This window comes from Labeo rohita, chromosome 8, assembly GCF_022985175.1.
Source record: "Labeo rohita strain BAU-BD-2019 chromosome 8, IGBB_LRoh.1.0, whole genome shotgun sequence".
NCBI lineage: Eukaryota > Metazoa > Chordata > Actinopteri > Cypriniformes > Cyprinidae > Labeo > Labeo rohita.
Window position 1 is genome coordinate 20,681,074 of NC_066876.1, and position 20,697 is coordinate 20,701,770.

Genomic DNA, 20,697 nt, shown 5'->3' on the forward strand with positions numbered 1-20,697 from the left:
ACGTGTTCTTTCAATGTCCTAGGAAAATCTTGATGAAACCATGTAGTTTCACAAAAACTATCAACAACATTTCGCTCCAAAATGTAAATACAATAAACTGAAATTTCAGTAGAGACAAATAAGCCTATTTTTAGAATAGTTTAATTTTCAAAGCCAGAACCATTGTTCTGTTTATTTTACAGTATTTTTTGTGACATATCTTATATATATATCTATATATAAATTTGGAGAGAAATGTGGGTGGAAAATGTTTTTTCAGATTCGATCATATGAACTTCCTCAGGACAGTAAGTGGTAGCAAAATGGTGAAATACCAGAACATCATGCTCATAGATTAAACATATGTATACAAGTCTTGGTAAATTACAAAACATTCTCTTCAATATAAATTCGCAATAAAACATTTTTCCCAAATTTTGCAGCCCTACTCTAAATGTCTAAATATTACAGCGAAGGTGAAAAACTGCCTCAATAACAAGCCAAAGGATCTAATACCTTATTTTAACAGTCAACACGTCATCCTCAAAACTATTTTGCAAAAAAGGAAAACTGGACAATAACAACTGGTGGCAAAACGATGAAATATCAGAACATCTTGTTCAGAGATTGAGAAGATGTATACAAGTCATGGTGAATTACAAAACATTGTTTTTGATATGATCTCTAAAATCAAACATTCCAGAAACAGGCATTAACTACTAAACTGTTTTGAAAACCAGTTTGATTGGGACAATCATCAGTGTGTTAGTTAATCAGACACTTAAATGTGTTTACACAGCTTTCCTACAATCAGAGTACTTTTCTATCACAAAGGTTCAATGACGATATAACTGACGAGTATTTAAGTGCTATGGATCCATCAGAGCCAAACAAACAGATACGTTATCAAATTTATGCTTTAATACGAAACAGGCAAGCTGTTCATGAGTATTGTTATCAGCCCCACTATTCTCCAAGCTCATCTAAACTGCCTGAAGTTTGTAATGTTCATCAGCAGCTCAACCCATACAATGAACAACAATCAGAGGTCACTGTTAACGGACACTTTCATGTACATAATATGGTGGTTATCGCCGTATAACAAAGATGTTGTTTTATCAAGCCGAAGCACCGGAACTGGTCCTTCTCGAATTATTGCAGTCCAAGCTTTTTGTTAAAAAACAGAATCTCATCACAATGATCAGAATTAGCTTTAACTAACATTTCTTCAAATTTGTGTCATTTTGATGCAAAAAACGTTTGTGTTCAAACCCTCAGTAAAAGCTGAAAGTTGCTAATGTGATGAGGATTATTTCGGATGGAGGGCTGACGCAGATGGGAGCCGAACTGACGTCTCTCACAGCAGCGCTCGTTTCAGCAGGCTGGGTTTTCACTCTGCAGTACCATCAAACATGGACGGAGGAACAGCTCAACCTTCCCGGATCTTCGCAGCGAGAGCCGAGTTCTCCTGACGAATGGCTTTGTAGTCTTCCAAGATCTTCTCTAGATTGCTAACTGTTCTTTTGCCATTTTCAGTCTCAATCTACGGAGAGGAACCAAAACAAAACTGATGACAGTTGAAAAGTGACAATGAAATGATGTTTGTTTACATATAAATATGAGTTTGTTTCACACCTGTTCTTCAAGGTCTCGGATTTCCCTCATGATGGTTCCTGTGTCCTCAATAGTCTGAATCAGCTGAGTGCAGTTCTGAGAGGACAAAAATGTTAGAATTATTCAATTGATAGTAATGCAGGTAATCCGTTGAAGTCAGCAAGGGGATTAGCTCTAAGTTCAGTTGTGTAGTTCAAAGGTTGAACAGATGGACTGAAGTACTGCTAACAGCCTGAGCAAAAGGAGCACAAGCCAACACATCATGTGCCATTTTTGTCTGAAATGTTTTTTCCAGGTTTACAAGCAGATTGCCTTTTGCTCGTCTTGTCACATGAGACAAAAATGTGCTTCGAACACAGCATTTTAGGACTGCAATATGCAATTTTTAAAATATTAGTCAAGACCAGTGACAACATCAAAATATATATTATCACATTTATTTGTAGATCAATTTAAAGGGGATTGTTCACCCAAAAATGAAAATTCTGTCATTAATTACTCGCATGTCGTTCCAAACCCGTAAGACCTTCATTCCTCTTCGTAACACAAATTAACTGTTGAATAAAGTCTTTTTTTTTATGTGCACATTTATGTGCAGTATTCTTGTAGCTTCATAAAAGTGTCAGCTGTGTTGCTGTTTATGCAGGGTCAACAAGGCCTTGCATTTCATCAAAAATATCTTAATTTGTGTTCCGAAGATGAATGAAGGTCTTACAGATTTGTAACATGAGGCTGAGTAATTACTGACAGAATTTTTATTTTTACTAACCCTTTAATGATATGCAGACTCATACCTCATGTAAGGCAGCCAAGTACTTGTAGGATTTGCGGACAGATTCATCCTTCTTGGCATCCTGCAGTTTGAAAAAGAATTACGTTTATTTTATAAATATTGAATTACTACAGCAAAATAGTGAAAATGACACTTTCTTTAAAAGGGTTTGAGATCACATCAAAAATAAACTATTTTTATGATTTCATATATTTATATATATATATATATATATATATCTATCTATATATATATATATATATATATCTATCTATATATATATATATATATACACATACACACACACACATGAATATAAATAAATAAATAAATAAATAAATATAAATATATATATATATATATATATATAAATATCAAAAATACACTAAAGAACTAATTTTACAAAATATTATTGCAATTTAAAATAACAGTTTTCTATTTTAATATACTCTATAATATAATTTATTTATGTAAAGCAAAGCTGAATTTTCAGCATCACTGCTCCAGTATTTAGTGTCACATGATCCTTCAGAAATCATTCTAATATCCTGATTTCTCATCAATGTTGGAAACAGTTGGGCTGCTTAATAATTTTTGGGACCTGTGATATTTTCTTCAGGATTCTTTGATAAATAAAAAGTTAAAAAGAACAGTCTTTATTCAAAATAGAAAATTTGTGTTACAATATAGGCTACTATTCAAAAGTTTGGGGTCAGTAAATTATCTTTCTTTTTTCTTTTTTTACAGAAATTAAATAAATGGATAAAAAGTGATTGTAAAAACTTGTTAGAAATTATTTCGATTTTAAATAAATACTGTTCTTTTTAACTTTTCATTCATCAAATAATTAAAAAAAAAAAGTATCACAGGTTCCAAAAGAATATTAAACAGCACAACAGTTTCAAGACTGATTATAAATCAGATTATCAGAATGATTTCTGAAGGGTTATGTGACACTGCAGACTGGAGTAATGGATGATAAAAATCCAGTGCAGTGTCACAGAAATGAATTAGATGTTAAGTATATTAAAATAGGAAACCAATATGAGAATTGAAATAATGAGAAATTTACCAATATTACTGTTTTCTGTACTTTTGATCAAATAAATACAGCCTTGATGAGCCTAAGAGACTTCATTAAAAATCTTACTGATTCCAAGCTTATATATATATATATATATATATATATAAAAACCGATATTATAAATTGCAATAATATCAAATAAAATTACTTAAAAGAAAAAAAAAATGTTGACCCCAAACATTGGACCAGTAGTGCATTTTAAAAAAAAAAAAAAAAAAAAAAAAAAAAAAAAAAAAAAAAACACCTTTTTGGACCCCACTATATATAAGACCAACCTTAAACACCAGTTCATCTGTGACAGCAAATGTTCGGTCCAGTTTTCCTGTCAGGCCGTTAATCTCTTTCTGCAAGTCCTTTGTGTCGGACAAAATCTGCAGGGGGTCGATTAATAGGGTCAGAGGTCAAAAGGCTTCTGAAGACCTGCCAACTTCAAACACAAAGCTAATGTCTGTGGACACAGGTCATGAACTCAGATGAAGTATTTTATTAAGGGATAGATAAAGGATAAACTCAAACAAAGACCTTAGTGATTTCCTCCTTCTGTTTCTTTATGTTGCCTACGATCTCCAAGATCCTCATGGTGTAGGCTGAGCGAGACACGTCTTTAGATAGCGTTTCATACTCAGTTAACTGCAGAAAAACATTGGGAAGGGGAGTAAACAAACACACTCAATGTTAAACCAACAAACAATAAATATTATAAGATGGACTTAATATGTAAATGCTTTCCTAGACCTATTCATGTCCTAATCATGCAACCATTTGTCTGTTAACACAAAATGACACAATCAGAACCAATCAGAATATATATTTCTGTTTAATATGCATGTGGAATGGGAGTTTGAAACAATGAGATTCCAAATGGGGTAGAGTTACACAGCCAGATGTAACAGACATGAAAACCAAAAGATTGTATGTCCTTTGACGGCTGATGAGGAGAAAAACTCATTTACATAGAACAGATGGCATTGAACACTTGTTTTTCTGTGGTGTGGCTGGTTAGGACATGGTGTAGGTAATAAATGCATTGATTGGATGTTTGAAAGGAGAGGGAAGGGATGAAAAAAACATTTCGTACCAGCTGCTTATACAGACTCTCCTTCTTTTTGGCCTCCTCAGCAGACTGTCTGATTTTGTCATGCAGGTCTTTGATCTCTGACAGCTTCCTGGAGGACTCGGACTAAGTGAAAGTTTACATAACTGAGTGAAAGTTTACATAACTGGTCACTTCATTAAGGCACACAATGTCAAAGTCATAATTCGGGCTGCACAATTAATCACAGGAAAATCAAAATCAAGATGTGGCTTAGTGAGACAATTAAAATCTGCTATTTAAAAACACTGTGTTCTTTTACATGTAAGCGACATGGTTCACAGAAAATAGATTAACTTTACTGTGTAAAAATTTACTGTTTAAAGTAGTTCTGTCAAAATTAGCACGTCATATTAAAGCATGAATTAAACTACGAGCATGCTTGTCAGATCCGCATCATGTTCAGCAGCGGCAGCACTTAAAGTAATAGAAAAGAAAAAAAGAGGAAATCTACAACTCTTTTAGCTTTATAGATTAATCTATATTTAATTTAGTATTTAGTGTTTGATAACTTTATTCAATTTCTGTATATTTGTATTATACTGTATATTCTGTATACTTCATACATCTGTATGAAGGCTGTTTTAAGTCCACGTAAAGTCTAATAAATGTTCAAATTTATAGCTCTCAATTACAATGTAATGTTGAATGGCTATAGTCAATGGTTAAATACTAGGGGAAAAAACAATGTCCTAGAGACACCAGTAATATTGGTATCAGTGGTACTCACCTAAAGTGATTTAAAAAAATATGTAACAAATATTATGAATATACTGTCTTTGTGGGTTAAAAAAAAAAAAAAAAAAAAACAAACAAAAAAAAAAAACTCAATTGACAGCATTAGTTTAAAGATATTTATCGAGGATTGACCTCTACAAGTGTGTCTCGATAAATATCTGTAATATTCTTTAAAGGGGTCATCGGATGCCCATTTTCCATGAGTTGATATGATTCTTTAGAGCCTTAATGAAAAGTCTATAACATACTTTTTTTTAAAAAACACCTTTTTTACCAAAATCAGCTCTGCAAAATTCATCCTGTTCTGGTCGAGGTTGCTTTAAATGTTAATGATCTCTGCTCGCCCCGCCCCTCTCTTCTCTCTGTGGAGTGACAAGCCTGTTTACTTTAGCCCCGTTTAGCTGCTAAACTTGCTAACTAGCACATTATTAGGAAAGGCGATCGCAACGATTCATAAAAAACCCTTATACTCACTTCTGCTGTAAGTGAAACTGGATCACGAATGAGTCACACGAACATAGACGGATATATGTCACAAACAAACATAATCCACTGCATCTTCAGCGGCTCAGATGTCGGGAGTAAATGACGACCAATATGTTCATTATTACATCCAGCAACACAACACAATCCGAGATGTTCTTGTCTAACTTGCATCCCTGCTCCGGCATCGAAACAATGGAGGTTACTGGACTGTTACATCTGATTTAAGGCAGGTCTGAGGTAAGACGCTCATGTCAATCAACTATCGTGGAAGCGGCCTCTGTTGGTGTGACGCCACACCGACAGTCATCTGAGAATGGCTCGATTTGAAAAAGGGGATATTATTTTTACAGATTAATTAAAAACTACTGCATGGATTTTTATCATTATAGGGTAGATGTGTACATACACTGCCAACACACATTAATGTTCAAACAACATGTAAAAGTGAACTTTGCATCCAATGACCCCTTTACTATGTTATAAAAGATGTATAAAGGATCATTTTAGTGCTGCCTTGTAATTGTATTTTTTTGTTTATGTATTTTATGTACCTTGTAAGGTTTGTTTTTGGAGTACATTATTTCTGGGTTTTTCACATATGTTGTAATTAATCCAGTCTTTCTCTAATTTTATAAGCTGCTTTTGTTTTCTTTTATTGTTTAGGTGGAGGCTCTAATAAGCCTGTTTGGGTTTTCTGCTTCTCCCTGCACAGTACATGGATTGTTTTTATATTGTATGCATTTTATTTTTGTGCAAATAAACTAAACTAAAAAAAAGCCTGTGCATTTGGGAACTTGTAATGAAAAATGCTTATAAACTGGCTGTTGTCAACAACAACAACAAAAAAAGAATCTTTTTGGCCTCCCTGTAGTTTTCTGCCAAAATAAAAGCTTGAAGGTTTAACGTCTGAAAACGAAGAAATTAGGACAGCCATAAATATCAGAATTGTAGTTTCACAGTTGTTCTGTAAAATGAAATCCTACTCATTATTAATCCTATATTATTTTTCCTAAACTACTCCTTTTTCATTTTGCAATGGAATATTATAATATAAATATTTCTTATTTAATACTTGTATTTAGTAAGTTTAGTTAAAAAAAATATTATTATTGTTGTTGCTGTTATTATATTGATATCATCAAACATTTTTGGTCAAAATTGTGCAGCCACAACACAACAAGCATTGTGCACGATGACGACAAAGCACAGCGCTTACAAAAAAACAACAAAACCCACAAGTTGCGCAGCCCTTTTCATACTTTGTTACAGCAAATGTCACAAAAAATGTCTTAAAGGATTAGTTCACTTCCAGAAGAAAACAATCCTGATTATTTACTCACCCCCATGTCATCCAAGATGTTCATTTTCCTCCTTTCATTGTCCTACATTCCAGGATTTTTCTCCACATAATGAACTTCAAATGGAACCAATGGATGAGCAATTAAAAAAATATATACATTTTTATTTATTTATTTATTTATTTAGAAAATTACCAATCGTTTTGCTAGACAAGACACTTGATTCTCAACTGTAATCGTGCAGATCCATTTGAAGCTGCACTGAAACTGCAATTTGGACCTTCAGCCCATTGGCTAACATTGAAGTTCGGTATATAGAGAAAAATCCTGGAATGTTTTCCTCAAAAACCTTAATTTCTTTTCGACTTTTCGAAGAAAGACATGCACATCTTGGATGACATGGGAGTGAGTAAATTATCAGAAATTTTTTATTCTGAAAGTGAACTTCTTTAATAATAAGTCAAGGAGTAAAATTTCAAAAGTCAAAACTTCATTCTCAAAACTACTTTGGAAAACAACTCAAATCAGCCTGTTATTATTCAGGGATTTGATGTACAAAGAATTAAACTGCTATGTACATATTTGGCTGTTTAGACAGGAGTGCATATTAGACTCAGATGACTGCAGTTGCTATAGGGCTGTACAACACATCAGGGTAACACAAGGTACCTCTCTGTTGCTGCACAGCTCTTTTAGTCTGCGGTGCTCGTCAATCAACGGGACTCTGTGTTTCTCCCACTGCGAGGCCAAATGAACCACTCGTTTAGAGCTTGCCTCTACCAGACTCTACAAACACAAACACACCGAACAGACAAAAGGAAACATGTCATTAGTCACAGGCTAGTTACATACAGTTCAGTTCTGTCTGCACTGTACTGTTATTTCTATTTTTTATTGTTTGTTTTTGTGTGTTGCAAGTGTGTATGTCGTGTGACTTGCGTACCTGCAACTTTAGCAGGTTGTTCTCAGCGTCAGGTAGCAAGTCAATGGTCTGTCTCTTCATTTTGATCGAATTCTCCTTCTCAGAATTGCTAACCTCTTTCTGTTGCAGCTCATCTGACACCTGTACACGGGAATACAACATATCAGTGGTTAAAAAAAATTGCTGCATTTAACTATATTTTAAATGATGAAGTAAGTAATACTATATAGTAGTCAACATTTGAAGTGGATTGAAAAAATGTTCATCAAAGTTGTCCTAAGACAAGAACGGGTACTGTTTTGGTTTTAGGACAACTTTGATGAAAGGTTTTGATCCACTTCAAATGTTGACTACTGTACATGTGATATAATGTTAGCATAACATTCAACATGATTGGTCATTACCTGCTGGATGGACACTGTAAGCTGTTTGATGTCTCCGCCCACTTCTTCCATTTGGACTGACAGCTGTTGCAACTGTTGCTGCAGAGCAGAAAGCTCTGCTTCCTGCTGGGCCTTTAGGTCCTCCTCTGATTGGTGAGAGCTGGGAAGTGCACTTGCTGCTGCTGCCATCTGCTGGACTGCTTTCTCAGGTTCCTAAAAATCATTTTGACAGTTTGCTTTAATTTGCCTTTTTAGTTAGAAGCCTAAACACCTCAATACAGACTTCAAGCAGATGAAATTCATTGGAAAAAAAGTCAAAAATTAATATCCAGTTATAGTTTTGATAATAAAAAATGGCTGTAAGTCATTCAAGTAGAGACCAAGGTTATTATAGTTTTGAATTATTAAAATTGTTTTATTTTAATATCGTTTTCAAATTTGCAATAAAATTGTTTTGTTTTTATTAGTTTTATTAATAATTTTGTTAGTTTCGTTTTTATTTTGTGAACACACTTCTATTTAGTTTTTATATAGTTTAGTTTCAGTTTTAGTACTTAAAGTTTAGCCGAAAATGAAGGCATGCTGAGATTGATTAGATGGTAAAAGTGTACAAATACAAGCAAAAATGAAGCAGTCATGCCTTTTTACACCATAAATCTACACAAGTTGTGCTTACATTCTATTTAAAAGCACTAGACTGAATAATAAATGTGTGTGATATTTAATTTGAAAATAAATATAATTAGTTTTTATTAGGCCTGGATGTCTTTTATCTTATTTAACCATAATCATGATATTATAGCTGTCGTGTTTCGCTCACTTTCCCGCAAACATATGCACATAAATTATAACTGGGACTAAAGACATTCAATAATGATGGGAAAGCCTCAACACTCGATTAGCAGTGCTGCACATTATAGTCTTTCCCACTGCAGATGAAGTGAATGACCACTTAGGGAGTGTGTCTTGCTCACTTTCTGTAGCCAAGCTATATATTTTATACATTTTATTTTTAATGCTTCTATAATGGACCAACGGCCACATATACACTGCAGAGTTCAAGAAAAGACAACGGCATTTAACAGTAAATGTCATGTTTTAATATGTTCTTTTCATTTATGAAGAATTATAAGCATATTTTATGCATATTTGTTCAGCCTGGCAGATTGTTCAAAAGATGTAGGCAAAAGTTTTTATTATTTACAGTAAGGATGCACATTCTCTTCTTTTTCTATTCTGCCGCTTGTCTATTTTTCTTCAAAGCTCCAACTTAGATGGCCTATTTTGGTTTGATTGCTTGTGTTACGTGGGAAAATAAATCATGTTACCGGTGCAGTAGCCCAGTTTTAATGCAGGTACAGTTCAGGTCGTGGCCTTTATGTCAAACGGGTCCCTAAACCGGCCGCCACACAGCTAATATATTTTTCCGCCACCGGGTGAGAATAATTATGATAACAATTATTTATTTTCTTTTTTCAATAACTGTTGCTAGTTTCGTTTCGTTTCAGCTTTTCATTTATTTTGACGTTTTTAGTTTATTTCAGTTTACAGAAATGTTTTTTGATTAATCGTTTTCGTCTTAGTTTTAGTTTACGAAAAAATACTAATTAAAGTATCCAATTACCAAGTAAATTTATTTTATAATATAAAATAATCTTCATACTAATTAGTATACTAATAATTATTATAATTAAGCATAAGATAATTTTTGAATTACTATATACACTACCAGTCAAAAGTTTTCGATTTTTAATGTTTTTTTTTTTAAAGAGGTCTCTTCTGCTCACCAAGCCTGCATTTATTTGATCCAAAATACAGCAAAAGCTGTAATATTTTGATATATTTTTACAATTTATTATAACTTCTTTTTTTCTGGAGTCTGATTTTTTTTTTTTTTTTTTTACTTTTCTATACTTTTATTTAGGAAGGATTCTTTAATGTTACATTTTTTTTAAAACATAAATTAATACAATAATAAATGTTTTTTAAGCAGCAAATCAGAATATTAGAATGATTTCTGAAGGATCATGTGACTGGAGTAATGATGCTAAAAATTCGGCTATGACATCACGGGAATAAATTACATTTTTAAATATATTCAAATAGAAAACAGCTATTTTAAATAGTAAAAATATTTCAAAATTGTTCTGTTTTTGCTTTAGATCAAATAAATGCTGACTTGGTGAGCTGAAGAGACTTCTTCAAAAAACATTAAAATCTTACTGTTCAAAAACTTTTGACTGGAATCATTACAATTAAGCATAATATATTTTTTTGAATTATCATTTATAATATCTTTGTAAATTTTTGGTTTTGTTTATAAAGTTGTATTAGAGCCCATTAGTCACCATTTATGAATATTATTACTACTATATAATTATGTTAATAATAAAAATGTTGTGTTTTGAAATGTTTATGTACCATCTATAAAGCTGTATTATAGTCCATTAGCTTACTGGAATAATCATACTGTCTAAGAAACGTGAAAAAAATGCACTGACCAATCAGAGTCCTGCTGAGAAAGCACATTATAAGTATTAATAGTTTATCTACATTACTCTCTGCCTAGATTACATGACAGCCTACTGACGCGCTATTTTTACCACGTTTTTACTGTCAGCAACACATCTACAGTCAGCCAGAACATGCTAAATGACTATACAGACATCACACATCAACACTGTGCTGCTCACTCCAAAACAATTTCAGACATAATTCTTTTGATAGAGCTTTTGGCACATATTTCTGGTACATTTCCATGTCTGGTAAGCGTAGTCCCAAAACGTCTACATTTTTAAAATAACCTTGTTAGTAACACAGTCATGTCACTATTATTTTCCATGACATGTATGAAATTTTCCATGACTGAAAATCAGCATTGCAAAACCCAAGATTTTCCAGTATGTGGGAACACTGGCACATCACAGTTTGAGTAAACACATTCTGACAGGTACCTGCGTAAACGTGAATTTCTCTGTATGGGTGAAGCGTGTGCCTTTAGTCAGCACATCTCCCCCAGTGGAAGCTCCACCGAAAGACTGCAGGAGTTCAGCAAGGTCAGAAGTCGAGCGCGTGGCTCCGTGTGTGTCAGGACGAGGCTGAGCCGCTGCCCTCAGCTGCTCCTCGATCCGCTTCTGCAGTCGAGCTTTCTTTCTGGATCGGTACTCCTGAACAAACAAGATAACAAGAGTGGCGAGGCTTTAAATCACCAAATGAAATAACATAACTGCATCTCTTAAGTTGAATTTACTAAAACATGACAGTTCTGAATAAATTACAAAACCTAAATGCGCTGTGGCTATTTTCAGAACCACAACTATTAACTATTCTCAAAGCACTGCAGATAAAACAAAACACAGATAAAGTCTTGCGATTTAAAAATAAAATGTGCCGAACCTTTGGAGAACATTTAGGGGTCAGACAATAGGCCAGTGTGTAAGTTGGAGGGCAGGTGAGGTGAGAATGTGGAACTGAGATGCGAGAGGGCAGCGGTACAGTCAAAGGACACATACATGCTGAATGTCACACTTGTGTGAAAGACATCTCTGTGTTCCATCCTCATGTTGATACATGCCTTTACCACAGAGACGCCATCAAGGAAAGCAGGACCGCAGCAAAAATATTTACATGCTAGTGTTATTGTTATTATCAAGACAGGGAACCTAGACGTGGTGCTAGAGAGACGTCATGCTGAGGCTGTAGAAAAGCCTGTCTGTATGAGTAAACAGAGCCAAATCGAAATGAAATGCCTGCCAATATAACAATTCTATTAACATGAATTCCAGTTTTAGACACTGATAAAAGGATGAGGAATTTATGAGCTTAATAATAACAATCAGCTCTTAAAGGGATAGTTTTTCTAAAAATACACTACCAGTCAAAAGTTTTTTAATGTTTTCTAAAGAAGTCTCTTCTGCTCACAAAGCCTGCATTTGTATCCAAAATACAGCAAAAGCAGAAATACTGTGAAATATTTTTACTATTTTAAAATAACTGCTTTCTATTTGAATGTATTTTAAAACGAAATCCATTTCTGTGATCAAAGCAAATTTATTTCTGCGATTTCAAAATAAGCAAATCAGAATATCACAATGATTTCTAAAGGATTATGTGACTGGAGGTATTATCATCAATATTTAAAACAGCTGAGTACATTTTTTTCAGGATTCTTTGATGAATAGCCAGATCCAAAGATCAGGATTTAGGGGAAATAAATTATAGAAATTAATACTTTTATTTAGCAAGGATGCTTTCAATTGATGAAAATTGATGATAAAGACATTTATGTTACAAACGATTTCTATTTCAATTAAATGCTATTCTTCTGAACTTTCTGTCCATCAAAGAAAGCTGAAATAAATTCTACTCAGCTGTTTTCAACATAATAATAATAATAATAATAATAATAGTTTTTGAGCAGCAGACCCGAATATCAGAATGATTTCTGAAAGATCATATGACACACTGAAGACTGGAGTAATGATGCTAAAAATTCAGCTTTGAAATCACAGGAATAAATTACATTTTAAAATATATTCAAATAGAAAACAGTTATTTTAAATAGTAAAAAATATTTCAAAATGTTACTGTTTTTGCTGTACTTGGATCAAATAAATGCAGGCTTGGTGAACAGAAGAGACTTCTTTAAAAAAAAAAAATTGAAAATCTTACTGTTCAAAAACTTTTGACTGGTAGTGTATGTACTCACTCTCAAGTTGTCTCAAACTTATGAGATTTTTTTTTCCACATTACACAAAACAACATCACTGCCATGAGGACTGGGGCTGTCAAGGTTTAAAATGACAAATAAAGCATTGTGCATGAAACATCATTCAAACCAATTTTAAGATTCATCTCAAATGGACATTGTTAAACTATTAAAATGTTTTTTGCTCATTTCAATAAATCTGAAATACAATCAAACATATACATTGGATTAAAAAGTAAACTTAAAGTCCCCTTTTGGGAAAATCAAGATTTTAATGTTGTTTATTTGTCTGTGTGGTGTTTTTAATATGCTTTTAGACAAACCATGTTCCAGTCCATTAATCAACACCATTGCTGAATATTTTCTCTGTAAAACTGTAGTTTCCCAAAGGCTGTCCCAGAAATACTGGTTTAAACAGCCCTTTTTTTTGCTACGTCACAAACTTCAGTAACCAATCAAGTCAAAGGATAGATTCCTATCATTAGCATGCAAAATATACCAATAGGATTATCAGCACAAAACCAAATATTAAATAGAGCATGTAATAGCGCATATAGAGTGCGGCAACCGCTAGGCGCTTACCGCTAACTTCAAAAATAACCCGCGACAACAGTGTAAAAGTAGCCCGGAGTCAGACGCACCTCTTCCACATTGCCGTCTGCACTTTACTCGCATATGCTCGCAACCGTGAACTGGAATCACAAACTAAGCTACATTCGAGCCTTCAAAAAGATATTTTGAGGGCACAACATTGTCAAGTAAGTAACTTTAACAAATGTTACAGTACCCACTATAGTTGTCCGCTTGTAAAAACATAGTTTATCAGCCATTATCTGTGTTTCGCCAAGCGTTTACTACATTTCAGTTGGTGGATCAGGGGGCTCTGGCTGGTGTGACTGCATGGGGGCGGGGTTAATTTGCATATTCATAGATCCATGTATAGTAAATGAGGCAAGGGGGGTAGAGTTACATTCAAGCTGCTTTAAGGCATGAGAAAATTATTTAAAAAAACATTTAAATATTTCATTTTGATGATCAAAGATCAGTTTTAAGGGATAATATTTTTGACTACAGGGGGACTTTAAAAAAAAAACTAAATTAAATTGAGAAACACTGCATTAGCAACTCACTGAAACTTACTGAAATACTTACTGAAGTACTAAAGTACTAGAATTATTTAAAGGGACATTCTACCCAAAATTTTTAATTCTGTCATCCTCAAGTTTCTCCAAACCTGTATAAATTTCTTTCTTCTGCTAAACATATTTTGAAGAATGTGGGTAACCAAGCAGTTTCTGGTCTATGGAAGCCAACGGGGACCAACAACTGTTTGGCTACCCTCTTCAAAATATCTTCTTTTACATTCAGCATAAGAAAGATATTCATACAGGTTTGAAACAACTTGAGGGTGAGTAAATCATATCAGAATTTGGTAACACTTCAGTATACAGAACAATTCTCACTGTTAACTAGTTACTTATTAGCATGCCTATTTTTACATATTGGCTGTTTATTAGTATTTATTCTACATGACCATATTCGGCATCCCTAATCCTATCCAATACCTGAACTTAACTACCTTATTAACTATTAATAAGCAACATATTAGGAGTTTAGTGAGGCAAAAGCCATAGTTAATGGTTTATTAATAGCAAGAACTGGACTTTAAGTGTGACCCAGAATTTTAATTTTTGGTCGATTTGTTGCTTTAAACCAAAACTGAAACAAAAATTAAAGATATAAAGAAAAAAAAACAATTAAATTAAAAAAGCACAACAAAATTAATAAAACAAACTAAAACTAAAATGAAAACCAAAAATATATATTTAAAAAAATAAAAGCAAAATTTAGAAATTTTAACGTATAATGTACTTAATGTACTATACGAGTGTGTCAGAGTACAATGGAAACCTAGATCTGATGTCAAAATTATCACTAAAATATTATCGTATAATGACAGATTTTTATTTTTTTTTTTTTGGATGAACTCTCCCTTTAAAATTGAAGGGTGAAAGAGAATAACCTCAGGTGTAAGTCTTGACAGAAGGCCTTGGCTGTTCCATTCATTCTCCCACTCTTGTGTGGCACTAAGTTCAGAAATGTGGTTCTCTAGGAGGGACGCTGGCACTGAGGCATGCTGGGAAGGCTGGGCGGTCACAGGCAGCAAATAATTCCTCCAGTATTCTTGCACCTCTGAGGGAGTTCACAAAGAAACAAATACATACTAATGTTAGCTGAATAAATCATAAGTGCTGAATTCGTTTTTTGTCAAACTCCTCAAAGGGCTAATCACACTTCAGGGGCAAGTGGCAACAAGGGCAATACCACAGCAAACACAAAAGGGCTTGAGTTGAGTAAGTGAAAATGAGCATGCCTTTTGGCTGCTTCCTGGAAGAGACCTTCACAGAATATGGGAGGCTCAGCGACTGGGCGTGGAAACTGTGACATGGGCCGGAACTCTGAAATCACATTTACACACATTTGTCAGTTAGTTAGATAACTTGCGAGACGTTTCTAGAGTTCGGCACATAAGACTTAGCCCTATATTTCAAGACGTTAAGGTACCTGTGTTTTACGATGAACGGGGAGTCTACAGGACGGAGGAAGCCAAGGCACTGACAACTGCGCTTTAATTTGAGCAGCAATTGCTCTTTGTAACAACGCAGACTTCCCTAAGAAAGGAGAGATAAATGAAACAATCAGACTATTCTGAGAAACATATTAAGAGAAACATATTAAAACATATTCATTTAATCCAATAATCAAGAGCAACATGAGATGCCACAAAGGCAAGCAAATTATTCTTTGGAAAAAATGTTTGCAACAGTTAATCTGAACCAGTCTGCACTGTTTCCCACTAAGTTTATGCCCGAGTTAACAAGCTATTAACTGGAGTTGACTCTGGATTCTTTCCAACATAATAAAACATTTTAATACATTATTAGGTAATCAAGAGTGTTTAATTAACGAAGGAGAAATTAGAGGGAAGAACAACCAGTTCTAGTTTATTGAAGAAAGCAGTGAATAATTGTCACTCTAAGCTCTAACATTAACACCCTAGTTAATCACATTACCCTTTGATCCCAGCATGGGGATCACACAGCACAACCACAACACTATTATTTATAACACAGCCAGAAATTCTCAGGTGTTGAATTTTCTCAGAATTTGTTGGAGACTCTGAGTCACACCAGATTTAATAGGAGGCAAATCACTGCAAATCACTATTATGTCAACATTCTTCAGTATTATCGTGGTGTGTCAAGTAACTGATATAACAGGATTGCAGTATAAACTCTGGAAAAAAAATTGGAAATTGCGAGACGCCAGCTCAAAACTGTGAGACAAAAGTCAGAATTGTGAGATAAAAAGAAAATAAAAAAAATTACCATGACCTTTTTTATGACAGAAATGGGCTTCCGTAGTTGCTAGATTGCAATTTTACTATCGGTATTGCAACTGGTAGATCATGTTACAACAGGTCTTTCCTTCTGTATTGTGACGTATACTTAAGTGAAACTAAATATCAAAAAAAAAAAAAAAAAGACATGCAGGGTGGGGACTTGGTTCTAGTACAGCTGAATCTGAACTTGAAGACGATTTTAAGAAATGGGCGGGCTTTAAGCAGACAAAATGATTAGAGAAGTCTGGCAAATTTGATTAAAAAATTACTAGCTAAATAAAAAAATTAACAGATAAAAAATGGATGAATCATTCCCAATAAGATGCATTTAGACAATACTTTCATGCTGAGTTTGATAACAAAATCAATTATATGCCAAATACATAATTGTTTAAAAAAAAAAACAAACAAACAAAAAAAAAAAAAAACAGTAGTCTAAAGTACCTGCAGGCTGGTCCGAGGCCTCTGCACTCTCTCTGGGCAGCTTCTCAACCAGAAACATGAACAGAGAGCGAATCTCTGGTTCATTGCTGTAGAGAAATGTCTGGTAGCCAATTTCCCCTTTAAAACCCACATCCTAAACATATAGAACAACGCAAAAATCACAATCTGTGGAGTACAAGTCAGTGCTGTACTTTGTTAAAAGACCACTTCACTTCCAGAATAAAAACTTTCTAATTTACTTTCCCCCATGTCATCCAAGATGTTCATGTCTTTCTTTCTACAGTCAAAAAGAAATTAAGGTTTTTAAAGAAAAACATTCCAGGATTTTTCTCCATATAGTTGACTTCAATGGTGTCCAGCAGGTTGAAGGTCCAAATTGCAGTTTCAAATGACTCTACACGATGCCAGCTAAGGAATAAGGGTTTTGTCTAGCGAAACGATTGATCATTTTCAAAAAAAAAAAAGTATAATTTACTCTTTTAACCACAAATGCTCATCTTGTACTAGCTTGACCTCATGCATTACATAATCACGCATGTGTGACGTAGGCAGAAGTACTGACCTACTGTTTACAAAGCAAACATGCAAAGAAAATCAAACTCCCTATACAAAAAAAGGTTAAACAACAATGTTGGACAATTTTGAAGTTGGAGGAGAAAATGAAGAGGTGTTTTTTTTGCCCTACCCTACCTTTTTGAACCAAAATAACACAGACGAAGAGCTAACTGCACGTAACTTGCGCAATGTGTGAAGCTAGTGCAAGACGAGCATTTGTGGTTAAAAAGTATATACATTTTTTTTTTATTTTATTTTTTTTTTTTTTTAAGAAAAGCACTTATTGTTTTGCTAGATACCATCCTTATTCTTTGACTGTGATTGTGTAGAGCCCTTTGAAGCTGCACTTAGACTGCAAATTGGACCTTCAACCCATTGGGCACCATTGAAGTCCATTATATAGAGAAAAGTCCTGGAATGTTAACTGAACAAAGAAAGACATGAACATCTTGGATGACACAGGGGTGAGTAAATTGTCAGGAAATTTTTACTCTGCATGTGTTACTCTGTGAGCTACTGGTGCTACCTCTTGCTATTTTTACTGCAACACAACTCAGAAAAATAAAATACTGATACGATGACCACAACTACTGAAAGAGTTTACAGGTGGCGATGGATATAAGCATAGGCTTGAACCAATGCTGTACCATCAATTTTCCCCACAAGGTATCAAGTGAAATTCACACTGAGAAACTCCTTCAGTGGCTGCGGCCTCATGACAAGCATCGGCCATTCTGCCAGGATGGCATCTAGCGTTTCTTGTCTCTGCCATTTGTATGCTCTTTCAGTAGCCGTGGTCTGCTAAAAGCATCAAAAGCATCAAGGTTAAAGTGGAGAAAACAAAGATGAGGGTCTTCAGGAAGTTTTATTCCTCCACAAGCATCTTCCCATTATTTTCTCCTCTTCTTATCGCTAAGAAAAGCAGTGAAGATTTACATTGTTTCTCTTGTTGCCCTTCGACTGAAAATTACAACCAAAAGCCACACAATAAGCCATCATATCAGTATTTTCTGAATTGTGTTGCGGTAAAAATAGCAACAGGTAGCAACAGTAGCTTACAGAGTGCAACCATAAAACAATGTTGATTGGTTTTTAATTAACATAAATCTTTCACAGGTTTTCAGTAACAGGCATTGTTTGTGCTATATTAAGCCATACAAGTTTTAATACCCGGGGTTAACTTTAACAATTAATTAGTAATGTTGAGATTAACAGTGCCTAAGATTAATAAATGCTTTAGAAGGATTTTCATTGTTAGTTCATGTTAACCAATGTAATGTTTACAAAAGCAACCTTTGTAACATTTAAAGGTCATCTGAATGAAATCACAACAGATTAATTCAATCACAAAAGATTCTGCAAAATCTATTGTCTACACTAAGGACCCATTTCATGAAAAATGTTTGTTCGAAATTTATCTACAAAGTCTGGTTAATGTATTGTTCAAAAGTTTAAAAGTTCACACTGTAACACCCTTAGTCAAACTCAACATGAAAACAAAAGTGCTTATTCACCAGCGGTAATGCATTTTGAATGGCTATCAGCTGACTCTGTCAGTTGTGAGGGGTCAAGTTAATTTAAGCACACGGTGGGACGTCCAGACACCGTGTCTCTCACCTGACAGGCCTGTGCCAGGCTCATGCCCAGTCTGAAGCGGGCAGACATGCCAGGGGGGAGTGAGTGGGACAAGCCATTGCCCAGCGCGGGGTCGATCACACGCAGGCATTTCACCACCGCCTCCACGATCAGCTCACTGGTGAACTGTTTCACACTCTGAACATCCTCGTCAATGTCTCTGGAAGATGAGGAGGTGACCACAACCGCACAGACACGGACAACAAATAAGTTTGACATGTCCCGAGATGCAAATCACTCCAAAGAGGGAGGAAATGACTTGTCACAACTGAAGAGACCTGTTAGATTTTGAATACTTACGTGCCAGCTTGTCTTAGTGAGTGAATTAAAATCCTATCGACTTCTTCCATCACGGAAAGAGGTCAGATATAGCTGCTCGACTGTCTTCCGTAACAATATTAAACCCCCACCACGGACAAGGCAAATGAATATCATAAGGCTTCAGCTAACCATCAGCATCGCCTTCACTACAGCCTGTGCAGGGCTGCTAACCAGGACGACCGTTCGGTTGCCATGGTTACATTTCAAACCGCAGCTTCAAATGATCCATAAATTGTTTTTTACCACATGCTCCAACAAAACGACGAGTCAAAATCACAGCTTTTTTCACACAGTCTCTTCAAAATCTGCTTTTTCTGGAGAGGAAGTCATTACCTAGGAGTGTCCGACGCAGTGCACCATGGGACGTGAAGTTTTAGATCTTTGAACCGCCCGTACCGAACTACTCGTATAAAACTCATGTTCCCAAAGTCCACAGCGCGTGCAGGTCTCGTGACGAGACCGACGCGTAAGCACGTGCGCTGTCTAGGAGCGAATTGAAATGTTTGAAAGAAAATCAGATGAAGATCATTAGATTTAGAATAAAAAAACAAGCCATTTACCGTCAGTATTACTAATGCTGAGTGCTGTTTTCAAATCTATAATGCAGTACCTGCAACCTGCAGTAAATCTTCGGAGATCCTTTTTCAGCTTGATTCACTTTACTTCTTTAACAAAAATAACGAAGGTTTCACTTTAACGAACAATAAATAAATATCACAAGACAATAAAAGTTTGACGTCATTCCTCAAAAAAAAAAAAAAAAAAAAAACTGTCTAAAACAAACCTTTAACCCAGTTTCACAGACTAGGCTTAAGCCTAGACCCACACTAAAATGTACAGTCAAATCAAAATTTATTCAGACACCCTTAACACTTTATTCACTATAGTTGAGAAAATGGTAATAAAATATGACAAGAACTCAGAGTTTAAGTGTGTCAGAACATATTTATCTCGATAATCACTTATGAATTACAGTCAAACCAAAATTTATTCAGACACCTTCAAAATTTCTCACATTATCACTCTTTATTCGCTATAGTTTAGAAAATGGTAATAAAATATGACACGAACTTAAGAGTTAAGCTGTGTCAGAACAAACTCATCTTGATAATGTCAGATAACTTTGATAGAAAGGTATGTAACAAAACATGGTCAGATCAAAGTGTCAAATCACATTTTTGGTCCCATATATATATATATATTTTTTATTTTACTGGTAGTCCACGGTATGAAGAATTTTTGGGTATAATATGTCACAGTGT

General features: G+C 34.6%; 1 protein-coding gene across 1 annotated transcript; it reads right to left on the reverse strand.

The window, feature by feature from the left end:
• Positions 1 to 139: 139 nt before the first annotated feature.
• On the reverse strand, positions 140 to 19,799 carry ccdc22 (coiled-coil domain containing 22). The gene is made up of 16 exons (XM_051116352.1): positions 19,415 to 19,799; positions 19,097 to 19,274; positions 16,925 to 17,057; positions 15,643 to 15,749; positions 15,452 to 15,536; positions 15,101 to 15,270; positions 11,324 to 11,536; positions 8,391 to 8,582; positions 8,008 to 8,127; positions 7,734 to 7,850; positions 4,528 to 4,629; positions 3,972 to 4,079; positions 3,725 to 3,820; positions 2,388 to 2,447; positions 1,615 to 1,689; positions 140 to 1,522 (listed from the first exon to the last, which is right to left on the reverse strand). The coding sequence occupies exons 1-16, from the start codon at positions 19,462 to 19,464 to the stop codon at positions 1,409 to 1,411; spliced, it is 1,920 nt and encodes a 639-aa protein (XP_050972309.1). The 5' UTR covers positions 19,465 to 19,799; the 3' UTR covers positions 140 to 1,408.
• Between the last annotated feature and the right edge of the window lie 898 nt (positions 19,800 to 20,697).